This window comes from Gouania willdenowi, chromosome 6 (genome assembly GCF_900634775.1).
Source record: "Gouania willdenowi chromosome 6, fGouWil2.1, whole genome shotgun sequence".
NCBI classification, from domain to species: domain Eukaryota; kingdom Metazoa; phylum Chordata; class Actinopteri; order Blenniiformes; family Gobiesocidae; genus Gouania; species Gouania willdenowi.
In genome coordinates this window covers 7554544-7574665 of record NC_041049.1, presented here as the reverse complement: position 1 = coordinate 7574665, position 20122 = coordinate 7554544, and the positions used below count along the sequence as shown (strand labels likewise).

The window sequence follows — 20122 nt, the reverse complement described above, 5'->3', positions numbered from 1 at the left end:
TTACTTCAGACGCAGCGGACACTGGTCGTGGTTCTGCGAGTCTTTCAAACGAATTTTCTCAGCTTTTTCTCTCTTTGTCAGGATGGAGTTTAGTCGCTTTAATCGACCGACACTGTTGCGTTGCCTCCTGATCTGCGTCACTTTTAGCAACGGAGTGTTTGGTGCGTTTTACCGAAAACCGAACATCGTCCTCATCCTCACCGACGACCTGGACGTGACTATGGGCGGAATGGTGAGAAGACACCGTTATTTAGGCTTCCATGCAATGCTTTTAATAATTAAGCTTTAAACTGTTCACATTTCCTCGTGGAAACAACAGTTTGGTTTCCCAACACTTGATTCTACCTTTTCTTACACACGAACAAGTACATATATCATTCTGTATTAAAATATCCCACATAAATTAGATAATTTTCTTAATATTCTGGGTGGTGCAGTTGTTGGATGTCATTCAAGCAACCATGTGTTGCTGATGATGTTGTTCACCAAAAGCCTCGATTTAAGTCAGTTTTCCATTAGAACTTTCTAAAATTTACAATCCTCCTTATTTTAATTATTATATTTTAAAATCTATATCGTAAATCTCTCGTTGACCGAGTCAAATTCCTCTTGTGTACAACATACACTTGGCGAATAAAGATGATTCTGATTCTGATTCTGATAATATTTATTTGCAATGATATTTAAAAGTGGCCACACCAGCCTGTCTGAAGCTAAGCAGGTCTGGGCCTGGTTAGTAGTTGGATGGGAGACCACTGAGAATTCCAGGTGCCACAGTGGGGTGGCAGTCACCCCAGTGGTATCTGTCATTGTGCCCTTGGGCAAGGCACTTCACCTACATTGCCTAGTATGAATGTAGTGTGTGTGAGTGTTGGTGGTGGTCGGAGCGGCCGATGACGCACTATGGCAGCCTCGCTTCCATCAGTCTGCCCCAGGGCAGCTGTGGCTACAATAGTAGTTTACCACCACTAAGTGTGGAGTGAAAGAATAATGCCTTAATTCTGTAAAGCGACTTTGAGTGTCTATGATAAACCGCTATATAAAACTGATGCATTATTATTATTATTATAAAAGTGCCAACACAATTATACAAATAGAATAAATAAGCAATAAATATCAGTTAAGACCCATTACACTCACACACATACAGTATAAACTATTATTACACTTTCCCCTAAACATATTGATCCTTAGCTGTGTTTTTTGGTGTTGTGTGGGAACAGCTGTGGGATAAAAACTGTTTTTAAATCTCTTTGTTCTTGTATCTAGAGTGAAATTGTGCTAAAATGTTGAAGGTATTTTAAGATAATAGCTTTTGGTATTTGCAGATCAGGTACAGATTTAGATTAATTTCTTGGTGAATCTTGAGATTCCTGAAGAAAAAGTAGTAAGCTGTTGGACATTCTCCTTCCAGAGTCCACTGACGAAGACCAAAAAGCTGATTGGAGATGAAGGAATGTCCTTCAGCAACGCAGTGAGTATCACATTCTGAATGCAGTTGGTTTAAAAAAAAACACACTTTATTATTTGGTTTGTGTGTCTGTAAACGTTTTAATGCTGGCCTTTTTTTTTCTCCATCAGTTTGTGGCCAGCCCACTGTGTTGTCCCAGCAGAGCCAGCATCCTGACTGGGAAATATCCACACAACCACAGAGTCCTTAACAACACTTTAGAGGGAAATTGCAGCAGTCAAGCTTGGCAGAAGAGTGAAGAATCTCACACCTTCCCAGCATTATTGCACAGCTACGCAGGCTATCAGACCTTCTTTGCTGGGAAATACCTGAACCAGGTGACGGAAACGTCCACTAAGTCTGATCTATATCAGTGTCAGATTGTTGGCTGTTTATTTTTACAAATTAGATTTTTAAATTGAAACCGGTTTTGCTTTTAAGGCCTCCAGGTTGTTACATTTTGTCATGGCCGGTAAAAACACGACAGGAATATTTCAGTCTTTGCGCACGTTGGTTTAATCTGATTATTATAACCTTAGGTACATATATGTCTTCTACCCTAGTACGGACACGCTGATGCCGGTGGAGTGGAACATGTTCCTCCAGGCTGGAACTCCTGGATCGGACTGGTGAGACATTCTACAGTTTTACATTTTTCACATTTAATGTAAACTTCCATCTTGAAAAACTGTCAAATCATATTATTAACTTTTAATTCAACTTTATTTATATAGCGCAAGTTACAACAGTCATCTCAAAGCGCTAAAGAATCTTTAAATAATGGAAATCTACAAACTAATAAACATCAGTGGAAAATATGTAGTGTAGTAGAAAGTATGAAGTTGTTAAATTTTGAGATTAACGATTGTCTGTTTAAAGAAAAAAAAAATCTGTTTATTTTGTTGATTCAGTTCCAGCTGTCTCTTTCTTTGGTTTCTGTTGACAACAGATTCTGTTCAATATTTTCTCTAAAAGACATTTTATTTCTCCTCCAAGATAATTCTCCAGCACTGAACAAACCCTTCCTGTATGTCTTTAACTTCTGATGGATCCGTTCAGAGCTCAGAAAACCTACTAAATAAAGTTTCTGATACGAGCGTCTTTTTTCCAGGAGAGAAACTCCAAATACTACAATTACACCCTGTCAGTGAATGGGAAGCCTCAGAAACACGGAGCAGACTACAGCAAAGATTATCTGACAGACGTACTGGTGAGACTTTTCATATCAGAGATTTGAACTCCTTTTACTCTTCAAGCTCTACTACTATACTTCCTTAGTAAAGCAACAAATATACAACATTTTGTCATTTTTAAGGCTTTTTTTTTCTTCTTAAGGTGTCGATCATTCATTTTTTTTTAATGTATTATTTATTGCCTCGACATGCAGACAGCTGAGATTGATAGAAAACGTCATATGCGTCGCTCCAGGATCTCTGTTGTGAAGTTGCTTGCAGCGCACACAGGGGGGCAGACGTCACCTGCTCAGTAGCTGATCCTCTTCCACAGAGCGTTTTAATGAGCTTCTTTAATTCCAGTTTTCACACGTTCAATCTCTGTTTTGCTCCACTTCAGATGTGAAGACGCAGAATTTCATCTTGAAAAGGTTTCTTTTCTTGTTTAATCTCAGTGGGCGGGGCCTCCGAAATAGGAAGACATGTTCAAGACGATCGAATTCAGCTGCCGGATTTAACGTTGTTATTGGTCAGATACAAATGTTTTATGAATCACACGTTGGGCCTGTCGTACGACCAAATACGGACTCAGATTTGCACCCGTTTTCACGCAAGGTTGATAAATGAGGGCCATTGAGTGTTTTATTGTTTCTTTTTTTTGTTAACAGGGTTGAGCATTTTTATTGCTAACTTTAGGTGACCAACATTCATTCTGGTTGTTCTTTCATGTAAACCTTAACTAATGGATTTAAAATGTGATCAAACGTACAAATGGAATGTCCTCGTCTCCTCTCTGACCATCAGGCTAATGTGTCGCTGGACTTCCTCCAGTATAAATCCAACTACCAGCCCTTCTTTATGATGGTGTCAACACCAGCCCCTCACTCACCATGGACAGCAGCCCCACAGTACCAGAACTGCTTCAACACCACCAAAGCCCCCAGGGACCCCAACTTCAACATCCACGGGAAGGTTGGGCATCACTAAAGAAACAGAAACAGTCACTTACAGGCAGGAATAGAAGTACCAGTTTGATTCTTTCTCTCTCTGCAGAACAAACACTGGCTGATCAGACAGGCTAAAACTCCCATGACGAACTCCTCTGTGCAGTTTCTGGACGATGCCTTCAGGAACCGGTTTGTTATTTCCCTCTTCTACTTACACACTGAGATCACACTGCAGGTTTTACTGCCACATATTAAACACAGAGCTGTTTAAATTACTCAGCCTTTACTCACTTTAATCACACATCAGGGAAAACAATAACTTGATGATCAAACAGAATGAAAATCACTCCATTAAACAAACAGCAGTGGTTTGATTAGCATGTGCTTCTTACCATGACCTGCAGGTGGAGAACTTTACTGTCAGTGGACGACCTGGTGGAGAAGATCGTGAAGAGGTTGGAGGTCCGCGGAGAACTGGACAATACCTACGTCTTTTTCACCTCTGATAACGGCTACCACACAGGTGTGTTTGAGTGCACATGGTTATTCAGAGTGTACATAACATGTATTATCCGGAGTAGGCAATATGCAGGAAGTACATTTGAGGAAAAAAGCTTGTTTGCATCTGAATTTAAAGATGGTAATGGTACATTTTCAACTAATCAGTCAAGTCATTTTAACAGTAATAATGACGGCGATTCAAATGAATTCTGTTCAGCTACCTTCAATAAAGACAATCTCCTCTTTGTAGATATTTGCAGAGTGATCCTGATACCATGATCATTCACACTTTAAAGGCTTTGAAGAAATGTATATCTCTATTAATAACAATACAGTAGGTCCAAATGTATGGGCACCCCCATTTTTTCTAGAAGAATCGTGATGAAATGCACAACCCGCAACAAATTCAAATGAAACTTGGTGGAATAAGTGAGGAACCAGCCCGACACCTGAGTCAGATTTCATAGAGACCAGTCACTTATGAACCAGGATATTAATTTTTTAAATTTTGCCAATAATAAGAGATTTGATTTTTGAAACTGAGTCTTAGCAGCAGATTTGTTTTATTTTGTCGTCGTGGGTTTTAAAAAAGAAAAAAAAAAAAAATCAGTTGTTTGTCTTTAATTATTATTTATTGCTTTTCTTCTGCCTCAGGTCAGTTTTCGCTGCCTCTGGACAAAAGGCAGCTCTACGAGTTTGACATTAAAGTCCCTCTGATGGTCCGAGGACCTAATATCAAACCCAACCAGACCAGCCGGGTATGTCTAGTAGTACACACACACACACACACACACACAATCTTTCACATTATACAGTTGAAACAAACATCTGTATGCATAGTGCATACACCAGCTGTGGTCAGTATTTACAAAGTGTGTCCAATGATTACTAACAGCTGGCGGTGGCAAACATCGACCTGGGACCAACCATTCTGGACATCGCTGGATACAACGTCAGCAAGACTCAGATGGACGGCATGTCCTTCCTGCCCATCATGGTGAGATCAGGACAATTGAACCAGAGTTGGGGTCAATTCTTTTTTTCAATTACAACTCAATTACGGTGATCAGCATTTTTTCCAATTACAATTCTTATTTTCCCCTCGAAAGTCAATTACAATTCTATTCTCAATTACTAAAGTTCAAATACAATTAATCACAATTACTGAGCCTGAAGTAAATAAACCCATAAAACTTAACCTTCCTCTTGTGTTAGCTTTCTGTTAGCATCTCTTATGATAACGGGTCAGTTTTGAAATCTGCTGTAAAATACACTAAAAAATATCTATCATCCCTTTGTTTCTCATCTCTTGGTTACCTTGTTAGGCTTCTTTAACCATAAAAATATTGGTTTTAATATTTTTGGTGTGGGCGTTTTTCAAAGGTAAAATGATCCCAAGAGAGAGAACTGACAGGCAAACTTGATATGAAATGTATTTTAAAAATTATTAACTATGTATGTGTAGAACTGTAACATGGTTACAGTTTTGTTTATTTAAATTGTAAATTATTGTTTTATAGAATGTTCACAATATAATTTAACGCATTTTACCGTGCGTGTGTTAGGAAGGGAGAATGAACAGCAGCAGCTGGAGGACGGACATCCTGGTGGAGTACGAAGGCGAGGGCAGGAACGTGTCGGACCCGGCGTGTCCTCTGCTGGGACCTGGAGTATCGGTACGCAGATTGAAAACCAAACCAAGGGTGTGGGTGAAATGGGGGTTTGTGCGTCTGAACAGAAACTGGTTTTGTTTAGGAGTGTTTCCCAGACTGTGTGTGTGAGGACTCGTACAACAACACCTACGCCTGTGTGCGCATCGTCGCCCCCTCTGCCAACCTCCAGTACTGCGAGTTTGACGACAATGAGGTAAGTCGTCAACGTAAGTTCAGAGAATCTATTATTTATTTTTGGTTTTTAAGGTTGTTACAGAAATAATGTTTGTCAAAAAGTCAAAATGTACATAATTTTACACAAAGTGCAGTTTTAAAACGGTGCCAACAATTTTGTCCGGTCCAGTTTTTGTCAATGCACATGAAGGAAATAATCACATGTATACCCAAAAACATTTGTAATTGCAATAATTTGATTCCTGCAGGTGTTTGTAGAAGTCTACAACGTGACAGCTGACCCCTTCCAGCTGACCAACATCGCTAAAACCATCGACCAGGAAGTCCTGGAGAAGATGAACCATCGGCTGATGATGCTGCAGTCGTGCTCGGGACAGTCGTGTCGGACGCCCGGCGTCTACGACATCAGGTCAGCACAGATTCACTGTTCAGGACACTTGTCAAATTTGAGGCCCGGGGGCCAAATCCGGCCCTTCAGGGCATCCAATTCAGCAGCAAGCAAAAAAGTCAGAGACCATGAATCATGGTGTAAATTACCAACTAATTCAGTTGTAGATATTGCCAAAATAAAACACATTCAATACTCCACAATATTAGCAGGGCTCACATTTTCCACACACATCACATGATGGCAGTCATTTTCTTTTCCAAAATCCTGCAATTTTTTTATAATTAAAAATTTCCTGAAATTACATAAAAATGGGTCACAAAATGAAATAAATTGAACGTAAAGACTCTGAAGGGACTGATGTCACCTGTTGCATATTTTATCATTTATATATACGTATAAGTGCCAACTATAGCACAATAATGATTAAATTATTCATTTTCCTGCCTAAAATCTGCAGCTCACTGCTTCGTATTTGGCCCCGGAACTAAAATGGCTTTGACACCCCTGGTTTAGGAGTTAAACTAAATTGTGAGGTGAGCATTGATTGGTTTTTTACTCTTACAGGTATAACTTTGACCCTCGCCACATGTTTACAGGCCACGGCTGGCGACTCAGCAGAATGAGGCAGAGGATGAAATGAGAGGAAGTGAGCTTTGTATTTTGCCTTTTCTGCCTGTTACTGCCTTGTTTTTGGGCTTCCTGTGACAGTCTCTTTTTGTAGGTGTGTGTGGACAAAGTGTCACTTTATAGAACATTTCCTGTGAAACATATATTCCTGAGTCTTTTCCTGTTCAGTCTGAACTTGCACTGGAAACTAGAACGGTCACAAAACTGATGTCTGTGCATTTCACCTATGAGCTGTGATTGGAAGTGTAAATGACTGATGAATGTTGATATCGCCACACACAGCGCAGGAAGGTTACTGCTCTACTTTGTAGCAGATGGCTGTTTGCTGCATCACTTTCAATGAGTTTTTTTCCAACAACCTGAACCGAATATCACTGACTCTGTGTTCGCTTTGTTTGGCCAAAGCTTTTGATATTTCTCATAAATACAAATCCTGCTTCAAAGCAAAGCACCTTCATCTGATTGACTGTATTGTTGATGAGTCGAGTGCGTAAGAAAAAAGCTCTCATTATTATAACGTCATGCAGCTTTAACAGCGTCTTTCATTGGTTACCAACTGCAGCGCCTGGTTTAAAGTTAGTTGGAAGTCTTAGAATTGACAGCATAGCATTAAAAAAATTTTTTTTTACACATCTGGAAAACTTAATTTATTAATTTTTTGTTGGGGACTAAATTGGTCATTTCATTTCAACCGGTGAATACAGATTAATTCATCCAACCATAGGATTAAATAAATGTGTTAAGTTTTCATTCCAACCAAGAAGATGTCGTGGTTATGACTTCAATATCCTGAAATATTCAGACTTATTTTATTTTCATATCAACAGTTAAAAAATAATTGTGCAACTGAAGGAAGAACAAAGAATGTCCCCCCCCCCCCCCCCCACACACACACACTGTGTATATCAAATATGTTTAAAATGGTCATTTCACTGATGCACTTTTTAAAACTGTTATATTATTTTTAATGGAAGTTTGATGTATTTTTTGCCTTGTGTTAATGTCTAAATAAAGAGATTATCAAGATAAAAATGTTGGAATTTATTCGTTTTATCGTGTTCATTTAACTTTATGTTTCAAATACAAAGGCCCATTTTTAGGAGGAATATTACATTTTATTTTTGTTCTTTGATAAATTTGCAGATTTGAAGAATTATCAGCTCATTTTGCTTTTTTTTTATTTGTTTCTTTGCCTTTTTTGTTTTGTTTTTACATTTTTCCTGGAAAAAGGTCACCCTAATTGTGGAAAAAAAAAGGCTTTTTGTTGCCTTTTCCTTCCCACAAAAATCATTAGCAGCCACAAAAAACCTATAAAATTATGATAGTAATTTAACCTTCAAACAGACACTTATAGCTTTGAAAAGGGCAGAAATGAAATGCATCAAATATATTTTTTAACATTTATTTTAAAATTGTAAAGAGTAATGCACATTTTTCCAGTATGTAGTCCACAATACAAACGTCCAGTGTTTAATTAAAAAAAATCAACAAACTAGCTGGTAAACTGTGTGAGCCACAAGTCTGTTCTACTGGAGAAGCAAACGTTAGTTTTTTCTTACACTTTTTTTTTAAGTTTGAACATTTTTCCAACATGTATTATACCTACATCGAGGCCAGTTTAAACACATTTTAACAAGTGAACATGATTGTACTTCAAAATTGAGCAAAATGCCATAAATTACTTACATAGTAATTAATAAAATCCCAATCTTTATTAATTAACTAAATGAGAAACGGGACTATGAACTACATTTGTTTTATTTAAAAGAGGCAACGCTCCCTTTGACTTCTAGCTAAGATCGACTAAGACATTTAATTGTGTTGATATTCTACTTGAATGAAACTAAAATGTATTTTCTTAATAGTTATTTTGTAAACACAGGGGCAAGCCTTTGATTTAAATTAAATGAACGTGTGTGTGTGTGTGTTGCTTTATCAATGGAGTGAACCAAACACCCCAAAGTATCATAAAAGTCAGAATAAATGTTCCTACATCGTCATTAGCTCTCCCAGCGATCCAGGACAGCCAGGAAGGGCAGGTCGGTGCTTCCCAGGTAGGTCCTTCCTCGGTGCTGGAACACGTCACTGATCGCCCACGTCAGGCGTCCCTCAGGGTCGTGCAGCGTCCCGATAATGTCTCCGTCCAGACCCAGCTCCAGAACCAGAGCGTAGCGTGGCAGCAGGAGGTTGTACCAGCTCAGTGGAACCACCTGAGAATGACCCAAAGTAAAAAAAATACAATCATCCTACAGTAGCTTAGAAGGGTTTAAGAAAAACATTGATTTGGGAATGTATCGCAATATTTCACCGTGCGATTACTGTATCAACCAAAAAAATGTCCAATTTGATTTTTTTTAATCGTGCTTTAATGGAATTTTTTTTTATTGTGCTAACATATGCATAGCACGTACACGCCCAGACACAAGGTGTCAGTGAACCACATTAGACCATATTAAACTACCTCATTACTCAATGTATTTGAGCTGGAAGTTGATTGTATTTTATTTTCATAAAACATACTGGACACTTTTAGAGATGTATGTGGTTGGTTACTTTTTTTTTTTCAAGAATTTAGGAACTTTATAGAATCAGAATCTGTTGAGAAGCAAAAGTTAAACTTCTTTCTCAATAATTTTTAAAATGCCACACTGACACATTTATTAAACAATTGCACAAAATGTGACACCTTTAGCTTTTTCTCCTCTAAGGGACAGCACGTATGAGTGAGTTCTGTCGTGTTGTTTAGGAAGCACTCAGAAATCCATCTAACTGTGCTTTTATCTTGAATTTCGATATACCGCCCAGCACTAGTATTGAAATATATGATACCGTGATAATATCATCAGATTCATGGCAATGCACACCCCTAGTAGCTTTCCTACTGTAAACTAGCTAACAGCTGCTTTAGCAACAAAACCAGAAATGATCAGTCGCAGGAAGAAAAAGAGCATCAACAAAGCATCAAATGTGGGTTGAAACCAGCGTACTATAAAAATGTATCAATTCTCTGAATTTAATATCTATACTTTGTAGTTTAAACAATGTAAAAACAAAGTGAACAATAATCTGAACCTTAGTGTCTTTCAGTAGTAAACGGTGACATCACAGCGAGTCAAACCATGTGATCACAATCTTTGAAGGAGTATAAAAACCACAGCGTTAGTGGGGGAGCAGCCTGACCTTTGCCACGAAGCGTTTGACGGCCGGATACGGAGCGATCATATCCAGGAACGGAGGCAGGAACTTCCTGAAGCGAGGCGTCGTTATGCCAACCAGAAACGTTCCGTGGTCGCTGAGGCGAATGTTGTCAGGGTAACCAATCATGTTGTCCAGGACGACCTCCTTCGTTCCCGCCTTTGGGCCTTTCAGCCAAAATCTGACAGCATCAGAGACATGTGACCTACTAGGTTTGTGTGTGTGTGTGTGCGCGTGTGTGTGTGTACCTGAGTATCCGTCCGATGCTCGTCTCAGCCAGCAGCAGGAACTTTTCGTCTGGGTGGAGGGCGATGCCGTTGGGCATGTAGAGCGAGTCCAGCAGCACTGAGACGCTTTTAGTCCGAGGATCAAAGGAGAGAAGACGACCAAGGCTGTTCAGCTCGATCACCTGACACACAAACAGGAAGTGGAAACCTGCTGTAATCTGAACTAATCCATGCGATGAAGACGACCAATCCAACTGGATTCATTCAGTTTCTGCATCAATGAGAATAAAGCAAATTATTCAAGAACTACAGCGACAGGTTGGGTTTTAATGCAGCCATTCCCAAACCCAGGATTACAACAAAGTCAGTATTTAGAGTCATGACCAACGTGAGCATTAACACAGGAAATAACAAAGGGTTTGTGAGAGTTTTTGTTGTTGTTATTTTGTGTGTTATGAGTAATTTTGTGGATTTTTGTTGTAATTTTGTATATTTTTCTGTTTTTTTTCTGAATATTTTTAGTGATTTTGTGTGTTTTTGGATAAAATGTTTGTTTTTATAATTATTTCTACCAAGAAGGTCCTGTTTTTAAAGCCTTACGTGAATCACTTAGTTGCTGAAAAATGCTACATAATCTTGTCTTGCTTTGTTGGGCCAATAAAAGTTACTATTTGTAGACATAGTCACACTCATTTTCTCTCATAAGGTTTACCTCTGAGGAAGACTGGCAGTTGACAGTCGAAACATGTCAGTAGATAAAATTTCCTGAAAAACCTTGTCTGAATAAACAAAACCTTAACATATATTTCAAAAATAGAAAACAAAAGGAACTTGCTGGAATTATACAGCTGCCTTTTTTGTAATTTGTCAGAATTTTCAACTTGGGAAATTCTCTCATTTGCATGGAATCAGCATCAGTGACGAAGAAAAGCGGTAAAATGGAGAAACCATCTTTTTTTTTTTTTGGCTTATTTTAACTCATTCACTGCCAGTCATTTTCAGAGCAGCCAACCCCTCAGTACCAGGCGTTTAAGATGACTTTCACTGATCTTTCAAGACCCACAGAATATTTGACAATCCGACATCTGAAAGATAAGACTGTCTACTTTCATCAGAAAAGATTATTTTGTTTCTAGCTTGTTTCGTTCTTCCGTAATCAGCAGTTCAATAGAGGCAAGTTTCACACAAATCGTCAGTTTGTGACAAAAAGCTGAGAAAAACGTTTTTTTCTGAAAAAAACTATTAGTGATTTTGAAGCAATTTTATTTTGCTTTACGGACACTTCAACATTAGTTTCCTTCTATAAAACTACAAAACAACACTGAGACCAGGCTTTTCATGGCTAAATTATTATTATTTTGTTATCTAGGTCATAATTCAATGGTTTGCTTACTATATTTTGGCATTCCTCCAAGTCTCTCTCACACACGCAACTTCCTCCTCCTCCCGGACAGGCCGAGTGGCAGCACTTGCCTCGTTTTTTTGATCATTTTCTCTCACCATCGCAACACTCTCAATAGTCCACTTAGTTCCACACATGCTCTGGTTGAGTGTGAGCTGGTGGGAACTTCAGCATCAACTCTCGTAGTGCCATTTTCTGTCTTGTAAACTCCTTTTCCTCTCCCTCTGAGCTCTGCCCATCACAGGTGATCTCTCATCGAAAGGTGCGCTACTGCCACCTACATGTCACCAGTTGGTCACTACATCATGGTACAAGTTAGATATTCACGGGAGACCTTCGTCACATTGTCTTCTAGCAACCCCAACCGAAAAACACAATTGACGTCTATAGACGTGAATGGCACTCAGTGAGTTAAATGGCTCATATTTTTTTGGGGGCCCAACCAAAATATACTGCTTAAAGCTACTGCTTAAAGACCTGCTCCTCCTCCTCACCTCCAGTTTGACGTGTCTGCGTCCCCAGCGGCTAGAAGAGTCGGTGAAGTAAATGATCCCAGTCTGGGAGGATATCTCTAGGCCATTTAGGAAAGCAAAGGGGACGCCATCAGCTCCTGGGAGGGGGACACACAAAGCTAAATATAGAAGTGTGGAACCCAGCAACATTGTTGTTGTCTCGTGTTCTTATCATACACAACTTCATAATGACTGACTTTACTTTGAGAAACGTAGCCTTTTTTGTTCCTTATCAATAGCTATCAACCTTTACATGTCAGTCTATTAATCAGATGTTCTGTTGACACACACACGACTACACACACCCTGTGAGTTGGGCAGCAGCAGAGTCTTCTCTCCTGTTTTGGGGTCCACGCTGTACAGTCCCAGGTACGAGTCACACACGATCAGCTGACCGTTACGATCCAGACGAACCCCGTGAGGACGACCGCACACAGGCTCATAGTCTGAGCGGCTGCCTGAGGACACACAACTGGATCAATTACATTTTTTAATTACAATTACGTCTTCAATTATCCATGGTCAACTATGACTACGGTGACCAACATTTTTTTCCAATTAAAATTATTATTGTTCCCCTGGAAGTCACTTACAATTACATTCTCAATTACTAAAGTTTGAACTTAATTAATCACAATTATCAAGTCTGAATTAAATATCCCAATAAAACTAAACGTCTGCTTGTTTTTTGTTAGCATCTCTTATGATAACTGGTCAGTTTTTACCCATTTTAAAATCAGCTGTAAAATACACTAAAAATTAGTATCTATCATTCACTTTTCTTTATTTCTTTTAAACTTTTGCTTTCCCCCTTCTCTTGTTGTTGTTTGTTTTGTTCTATTCTGTTTTTTGTTTCTTGACTTATTTAATTTATAAAAATATATATTTTTAAATGCAGTGTACTTTCGATGACAGTTGTCTTATTGCAATAAAGTATTAAAAATGTGTTTTTCATCTCATAATTACCTTGCTAGGCTTCCTTATCCACAGAAATACTGGTATTTATGTTTTAGGTGTGGGCGTTTGAGCCTCTCTTTTGTGTCTGTGAACCCCTCAATTTCATTTTTTTAAATGTAAAATGATCCTTAAGAGAACTGACAGGTAGTGGGGAAACTTGATATGAAACATATTTTAATAAGTGTTAACTACATATGTGTGTAAAGCCATAGAACTGTAACAAGGTTCTCCGGTTTTGCATTTCATTAAATCGTAATTGACAGTTTTTATAGAATTTTAATACCAAATACAATTACAAAGTCAATTATCTGAACTCAATTACAAGTCAATTATGATTACCGGTATAACAGCAACAGATTTTTAAAAATTACAATTACGCCATACTTGTCATTAATTATCAATTACAATTATAATTGACCCCAACCCTGATATAACATTTTATTTTCTCTTTATGACTTAAGAAAACACAAACCACACTCAGGCAGATTTTGTCCCATCTGTGTGATGAGTGTGATGCTGTCATTAGGTCCGATCCGCCACAGCTTCCCATCAACAGTCCCTGTGTACACATTACCTAAAACACACACACACACACACACACACACACAATAATCACCAAGAGTCAGCACCTTTTGTTCTCATACACACGAACAGATAAATATTAAGGGTGTAACGATTCATCTAGTAGATCGATTCATCAATTTATAATCCTACGATCCAACTCCATTGATCTGTGCTCAATTTCAAGTCACTGAATCGTTTTGGATCAAATAGTTCTAAATTAACCAATATCGTCCTTGAATCGAATCGTTGCTAAAGCGAATTGTTATACACCCCTAATAAATAGTTACCTTAAAACTTAGGAAAGTATGTACTGTATGTTCAAACTCACCGTCCTCATCAGCAGTGAAGGATTCTGGTCCGTGTAGTTTCCCAGTGAACAGTTGGAAGCCGTTCTGCAGACGCTGATTTACGGCCAGTGGACCTTCCAGAGCTGGAGGAGGTCCGTCCAGTCTGAGGAGGAGATGAAGATTTATCCCATTAACTTTGCTAAAGAGTAAAATGTCTTTAAAAAATGTATATAAATATTACATTATCACCTATCATGTTGATTCATTGTAACTTAACCCAGGTTTTTCAACCTTGGGGTCGGGACCCCATGTGAGGTCGCCTTGATTTTAAATGTGGTCACCTGAAACTTAGTGGTGGGAACCTCTGGGTACCTCACGATACGATACGCGATACAAAGCTCACGATAACGATTATCTCACGATATGACGATACTGTGATTATTGATATATTGGTCAGAAATCAATCGACGATAATCTATGATATAACAAGAAAAAAAAAAGATTAAGTGAAAAAATGTAATTTTTAATTTATATCTCTGAAAGACAATAAATTAAAAAAAGTGTCCTATTAACAGTGACACTATTTTAGTGCAACATTTCTGTAAATAAGTGTCAACATACCAATGCAAATAAATAATTATCTCCAATAGTGCTTTCTGTAAACAAAAAATAGGGTCTTTCTTACCAGTGACACCATTATAGTGCAGTATTCCAGTGAACAATATATTGGTTCATCAGGTTGCATTGATATAGGTCTATGGGTCAGGTCAGAACCAAAATCATATTTACCTGTTTGCTGATGCGCAGCCTTGTTGCAGTTCTACATTCACTTTGATTGACAGTCTCACAAACAGGAAGTCAAAGCCTATTGGCTGGGCGCACTCTGTGATATGTATAGGGGTCTGTAGGATGAAGGAGGGACTTATATACAGTACATTAATGTATAGGAATGACCACCGGCAGTAGACCATAATAAAAGACTAGTTAGGTATTTTTATGAATTTCAAAAGAATAAAACATAAACATCGATTTTCTCATAAACTAAGGATATCAGCTTTAAACTCTATACAGAATACAGGGCCTTGAGTTTGACACTTGTGGTTAAATGTTACCGTTCCATCGTCCTTGGTTGCTATGGTGAGCTTGACTTTCTATTTCTAGTAGTTATAAATTGCTTATATCTAACGGAGTAGCTCTTAGCTACAACTTATGAGTTTAATAAAGGACAATAATTGGTCAAATTTAGGCAGAATTTGGTTTTCCAGGTTTTCTGGAGTGCATTCAGAAAGGGTTGAGGATGTGGACTCTTCCTAAAGGAGGACATCACAGTGACAGGAAGGACCTACACATGAGGTTTGGGGTCGATGGGGGACGGCAGCAGGTAAACTCCAACACTCACAGCCAGCAGAGCCACCAACAATGTCCTCCTCATAAACCTGGGAGAACAAGATGAACATACAGTAGCTGCTCATCAGAGCTACAGAAGATCTGTGGGAAAGGATGTTCTGTTGTTGTGGACGAGACCAACCATGTCAGGGATTGTAGAGTTCATGATAACTTCTAATACTGTACAATGTATTCTGAACACTAGTGGTGAAATAACTGATGCATCTCTGCGTCCATTTATTTTTGTGTAATCATTACGGTCTGAAATGATGTCATTAGGATCATTTAACTAAAGCTAATTTAAATTAAGTTGATCAGAATTTAATCAATAAACCTGATCAGATTCAGTAAACCATTGAGGGGAAATTAGGTGACATTAATGCTGCTCTCATACATCTTTATATCACATATAAATAATTAAAAAAGAGCAATAATCCATGTCACTACTACTTCTATATACCTTTTAATTGTATCTTACTTTATTTTTGACATACACTTGTTTAATTATGGTTTTTATTTATTAACATTTATTTTGTTTCTTCACAGGGGTTAAAAACTAATATTTTCTGAAAACATTGATTCATATTTCTAAAAAAAAAATTTTGTTTTTAAAAATGTATGTGGAAATCACGGAATTTGAAAAAAAAAATAAAACAAATTTTATAGCGCCCTATTAATGCCCTCAATACACTAAAAACAATTGAACAATTTGAGCCATTTTTGTTTATTTTTACAATTTTTCTGCAACTACACCAAACTTGTCATATTTTTAACAATTTTCATATTTTTTTTTTCATGCCATATTTTGCTCCCTTTAATGAATTTTTGCTATATTACTCCCATTACTACCACTTCATTAAATTTCAATACCTTTTCTGCAGATTTTTTCCACTTTCCAGACATTTTCGGCACTTATAAACCCTTTCCACCACTTGACCCACCTAATGTTGCATATATTGATCCATTTTGTCACTTTTAACCTCTTTTCACCATATTTCATGCTTGTATTTGTCAAATTAACCACATTAACGATTTGTCATGCTCATTATTTGCCAGTTTAAACTAACTGTTCCTACTTTTTAAATTACATTACCACAACCACCCCCAATTATTTAATGATAAGTTATAAAAAACTTTAAAAGAATGGTTACTTTTGTACACATTGTCTTTTTTTATTAAACAAACACTTGTGAATATTTTATTTTATCTCCTCAAACTGTTGCGTAACACACCAAAGTGTTTCTATAGTTCAGTGTTGACTGTAAAATCATTGTTTGAATATATTTAAAGTGCTTTTCTTTGCTTCTTTTAGTGTGTTTCAGAGATGGAAGATGGATTATTTGCGCTCCTTTATCTGCTGTCAATGAGCCCAGACTGTTGTGTCAGATGAACTTTGACCTTTTTTTCTGTTTCAGGAACAACAGACCTCGTTGGGTTAAACAGATCAAGCAGAAAGGATCTAGAATGAGGGAAAAGACACAATACAGCATGTCCAAATTCATCAAAAAAAAAAAAAAATCAAGCAATTGTCATTGGGAGCAGAAATGTGATTTAGGGTTACGGTTAGGTTTAGTCTTAGTCACGTGACCTAAACTGACCAATGATGGGCGCTGTGTACAGATAGAATGTCAGTATAGGGTTGCCTATTTTTTTTTGCATTTGAACACTTTTTTTTTACTTTGATTGAAAATAGGCCGTGGCGATGGCTACGTTAAACGTATCAATAGACTGCCACTCTATGCATACGCAGCACCCCTCATTGGCCAGTTTAGGTCATGTGATAGGTGCACCGTGTGACTTAAAGTTCCGTCAGTTGTATTTTAGCTCTTTTTTTTTTAAGCTATCCCGTTAACCCTTTTATTTTATCCCTATCCCAGGAAATACCCTAAAATGTTTATTTTTGGGTATTGATATGTATATTTAAAGGTGGAATTTGTCATGTTAAACATGTTGAAAAAATTACATGTCAAAAGTGGAATTAAAACCCACGTTAGTGGAAGGAAGAATTCTTGAGTGCGGCGCCTTAGACCACTCAGCTATCCTGACACGGTGAAACCACAGGCACATTACGCTTATGTAGAAAAGGTCCAGAAACGGACCCATAGTCCCTATGGATACGTTTAACGTATCTCTAGACACTTTCTTTAAAATATTTGTTTCGAAGTGTCTATAGTTCCGGACCTCAGACAATCCGCACCATTGTTCCGTCACTGCAGTGTTTTTTTCTTCATTTTAACATGTTTAACACGGCAAATACCACTTTTAAAAATACATATACAAAAAAAGAAACATTTTAGGGTATTTCCTGAGTTAGGGTTAGGGCTAAAATAAAACTGACGGAACTATAGCTAGCAGGACACGGGTCGGGCAGTGACGGAACTCCCAGCATTCGCTTGCTGCGCATGCCGACGCATGCGCACAGGAAGTGCCGGAACAATAGTCAGGATTGTCTGAGGTCCGGTGTCATGTACTGAGTGCTATATGCGCGCACATGCGCACTACCGGAAAATGAATTTTTGCTAAAATAATAGCAATTCACTTTTGTTTATTTTTGTTTTCAAAGTGAACAGACACGTGTTTTATTTGTTTATTGGATTATGGTTATAATCTCAGTACGGAGGTAAACTCAGTACGTGACACCGGGTTCGGACCAATAGCAACAGCCTATTTTTTTTTTTTTGATTGAAGTGTTTTTATTGAAAATATTTCTTTATTGAATAACAAAGACATAAATCTACCTCCATATTCCCCCCTTAAAATAGCTGAATGCAATACATTTTAATTATTAATCCCTATTTATTGATTGAAACATATTATTAATAATAACAGCTCACTATGAGGTGTCATGATGTGTTTAAATTATAGGTGTATTTAATGTTAGATTCTTTATGAACCCTTGTTAAGAAGTATTCACAGGTGCGTTCAATTCTATTAAACTAACTAATTTAGTACAAAATAAGTTTATTAAAACATACAATTTAATCTAGTTAATTTAGCACTATTTATGTTGCATTATTTAAGTGTAATAGCTATCGTGCTGTAACAGTGTGTGTATTTACACAAAATATAACAAAAATAAATAAATAAAAAATGTTTTCAACTGCTTCACAATCACTCAGACATGAATGATAAAACAGATATATAAAACTAACATATTAAAAACGAAAAAAACACACTTTAAAAAGTTTTTACTCGGTTCTTTAAAAGCCTTAAACTGTCCCGTTAAATAAAGATAAAGATATTTAACCCTAGTTTGGTGAATCGAAGACAGATTTCAACGTTCGATAAACCGGTAAAATCCGGTTTTCAACGCCGTCTGTGATTAATTATCAAATTAATCACAAAAATGATTTAAAAAAAAAAAAATGAGTATTTTTTTTTTGCATTCCGTTGTGTATTTCTTAGTTAGTTATCAAATTAATCACAAACCATGAATCAACAAACTAATTACAGACCAAGAAAGAGGTTTAAAAACACAGAAACAAAGTGTGACACTTACATGTCGCTGACTCTACGTGCGCGTCCACGACTCCTGCTCGTTCACAGTGGCGCGCGCAAAACTCACCGTAGCGGACATGAGTACGTCCAGCGTGAAACTTCACAATAAAAGCTGCTTATACAAATACAGTGGAAATAAATAGGATATATAATATGAGCAACTTTTATTACACCGTGGGCTCAAAAAAGTGACTGTCTGATCTGAGGTCCACATTATCAACATTTAGAATAATGGACGGTTTGAGCAATAATACAGGAAATAACAAAGTCATTTTGATATTTTGGTTGTAATTTTGCACATTTCTTTTCTCTCATTTTGTGCATTTTTGTTGTCATTTGGTGTGTTTTTCTGTTGGTTTTGTATATGTTTGTGTAGTCGTCTTGTGGGTTTTTGAAGAAAATTGGTTTATTTTTGTTACCACAACGTGGTATAATAATAATCAATTCTAAGCATTCAATATTTCAATGCAACAAATTTATTATCTATTTATGACTATTTATTTTAAAAATAAATAATATTTGAAAATGAACTTTTCTGTTTTGTACTTGATCGGTCATGGTGTTTTCCAATTATTGATTTTATAGCTAGAAAATATCAGCAATGCATTACTTAAGTAAAAGTACAACAAAGTAGTACGAGGACATTTCTTTAAATTTACACATTTAATTAACAAGTTGCATTGCAATTCTTGATAGATCTTAGATTGGTTTTCCCACAAAGATGTGCTTTAATGTAGTTTAATTTTGAAAACACTTTAGGGTGTTTTCAGTGTTTTTACTGTAGCTTTACAGTTCTGTGTCTGTTCAGCTGCAGTAAAGAGGAGGAGGAAGATGAAGATGAAGATGATGATGATGATGAGGGGTCAAACAAAGGACAAGAGGGGGAGTTGAGACACACACACACACACACACACAGTTTCTCTGACAACTGGGAAGAAAAACACATGAACACACATAGAATAGTTATATTTACTCTGTCCATTAAACACAAGTTCATAAAGATTCTGTAGTTTGTTGTAGATTTACTTATTAATTTAGAAAAAAATATATACTCTGAGCCTTTATTATTCTAAATGTTATCCAATAAAAATAATAATAATTTGGAGTTTCGATTTAATCCGAGAATCCACAATATAATGTTTTTATACTCAAGGTTCAT

At 37.2% G+C, this 20122-nt stretch overlaps 2 protein-coding genes across 4 annotated transcripts; one reads left to right on the top strand and one right to left on the bottom strand.

The window, feature by feature from the left end:
- Nucleotides 1–82: 82 nt before the first annotated feature.
- gnsa (glucosamine (N-acetyl)-6-sulfatase a) lies at nt 83–7925 on the top strand. Its single transcript, XM_028450625.1, has 14 exons — nt 83–232; nt 1415–1474; nt 1582–1788; nt 2014–2079; nt 2562–2660; nt 3427–3594; nt 3676–3758; nt 3974–4092; nt 4725–4828; nt 4966–5067; nt 5636–5746; nt 5826–5936; nt 6166–6326; nt 6873–7925. Exons 1-14 carry the CDS (start codon nt 83–85, stop codon nt 6946–6948), a joined length of 1617 nt encoding a protein of 538 aa, XP_028306426.1. The 3' UTR covers nt 6949–7925.
- On the bottom strand, nt 7691–19028 carry LOC114465543 (adipocyte plasma membrane-associated protein). Of its 3 annotated transcripts, XM_028450627.1 has the most exons (10): nt 18965–19005; nt 16864–16924; nt 15426–15515; nt 14121–14242; nt 13701–13802; nt 12577–12729; nt 12254–12369; nt 10379–10539; nt 10116–10311; nt 7691–9145 (listed from the first exon to the last, which is right to left on the bottom strand). In XM_028450627.1, the coding sequence occupies exons 3-10, from the start codon at nt 15509–15511 to the stop codon at nt 8936–8938; spliced, it is 1146 nt and encodes a 381-aa protein (XP_028306428.1). In that variant the 5' UTR covers nt 15512–15515; nt 16864–16924; nt 18965–19005; the 3' UTR covers nt 7691–8935. The 3 variants fall into 3 exon arrangements, with proteins under 3 accessions (XP_028306428.1, XP_028306429.1, XP_028306427.1); XM_028450628.1 differs by lacking the exons at nt 16864–16924; nt 18965–19005 and adding an exon at nt 15608–15860 and having other exon boundaries at nt 7692–9145; XM_028450626.1 differs by lacking the exon at nt 16864–16924 and having other exon boundaries at nt 7693–9145; nt 18965–19028.
- Between the last annotated feature and the right edge of the window lie 1094 nt (nt 19029–20122).

Bases quoted from the DNA above. Each gene is read 5' to 3' on its own strand.
- gnsa (XM_028450625.1), top strand. From the start codon at position 83: ATGGAGTTTAGTCGCTTTAATCGACCGACACTGTTGCGTTGCCTCCTG. The intron at 3,759-3,973 runs GTTTGTTATTTC...CATGACCTGCAG, and splicing joins GACGATGCCTTCAGGAACCG to GTGGAGAACTTTACTGTCAG. The intron at 4,829-4,965 runs GTATGTCTAGTA...GATTACTAACAG, and splicing joins AACCCAACCAGACCAGCCGG to CTGGCGGTGGCAAACATCGA.
- LOC114465543 (XM_028450626.1), bottom strand. The intron at 14,243-15,425 runs GTAGGTCCTTCC...TCTCCTCCTCAG, and splicing joins ATCGACCCCAAACCTCATGT to ACTGGACGGACCTCCTCCAG. The intron at 12,730-13,700 runs GTTTGTGTTTTC...GTGTGTCCTCAG, and splicing joins ACAAAATCTGCCTGAGTGTG to GCAGCCGCTCAGACTATGAG.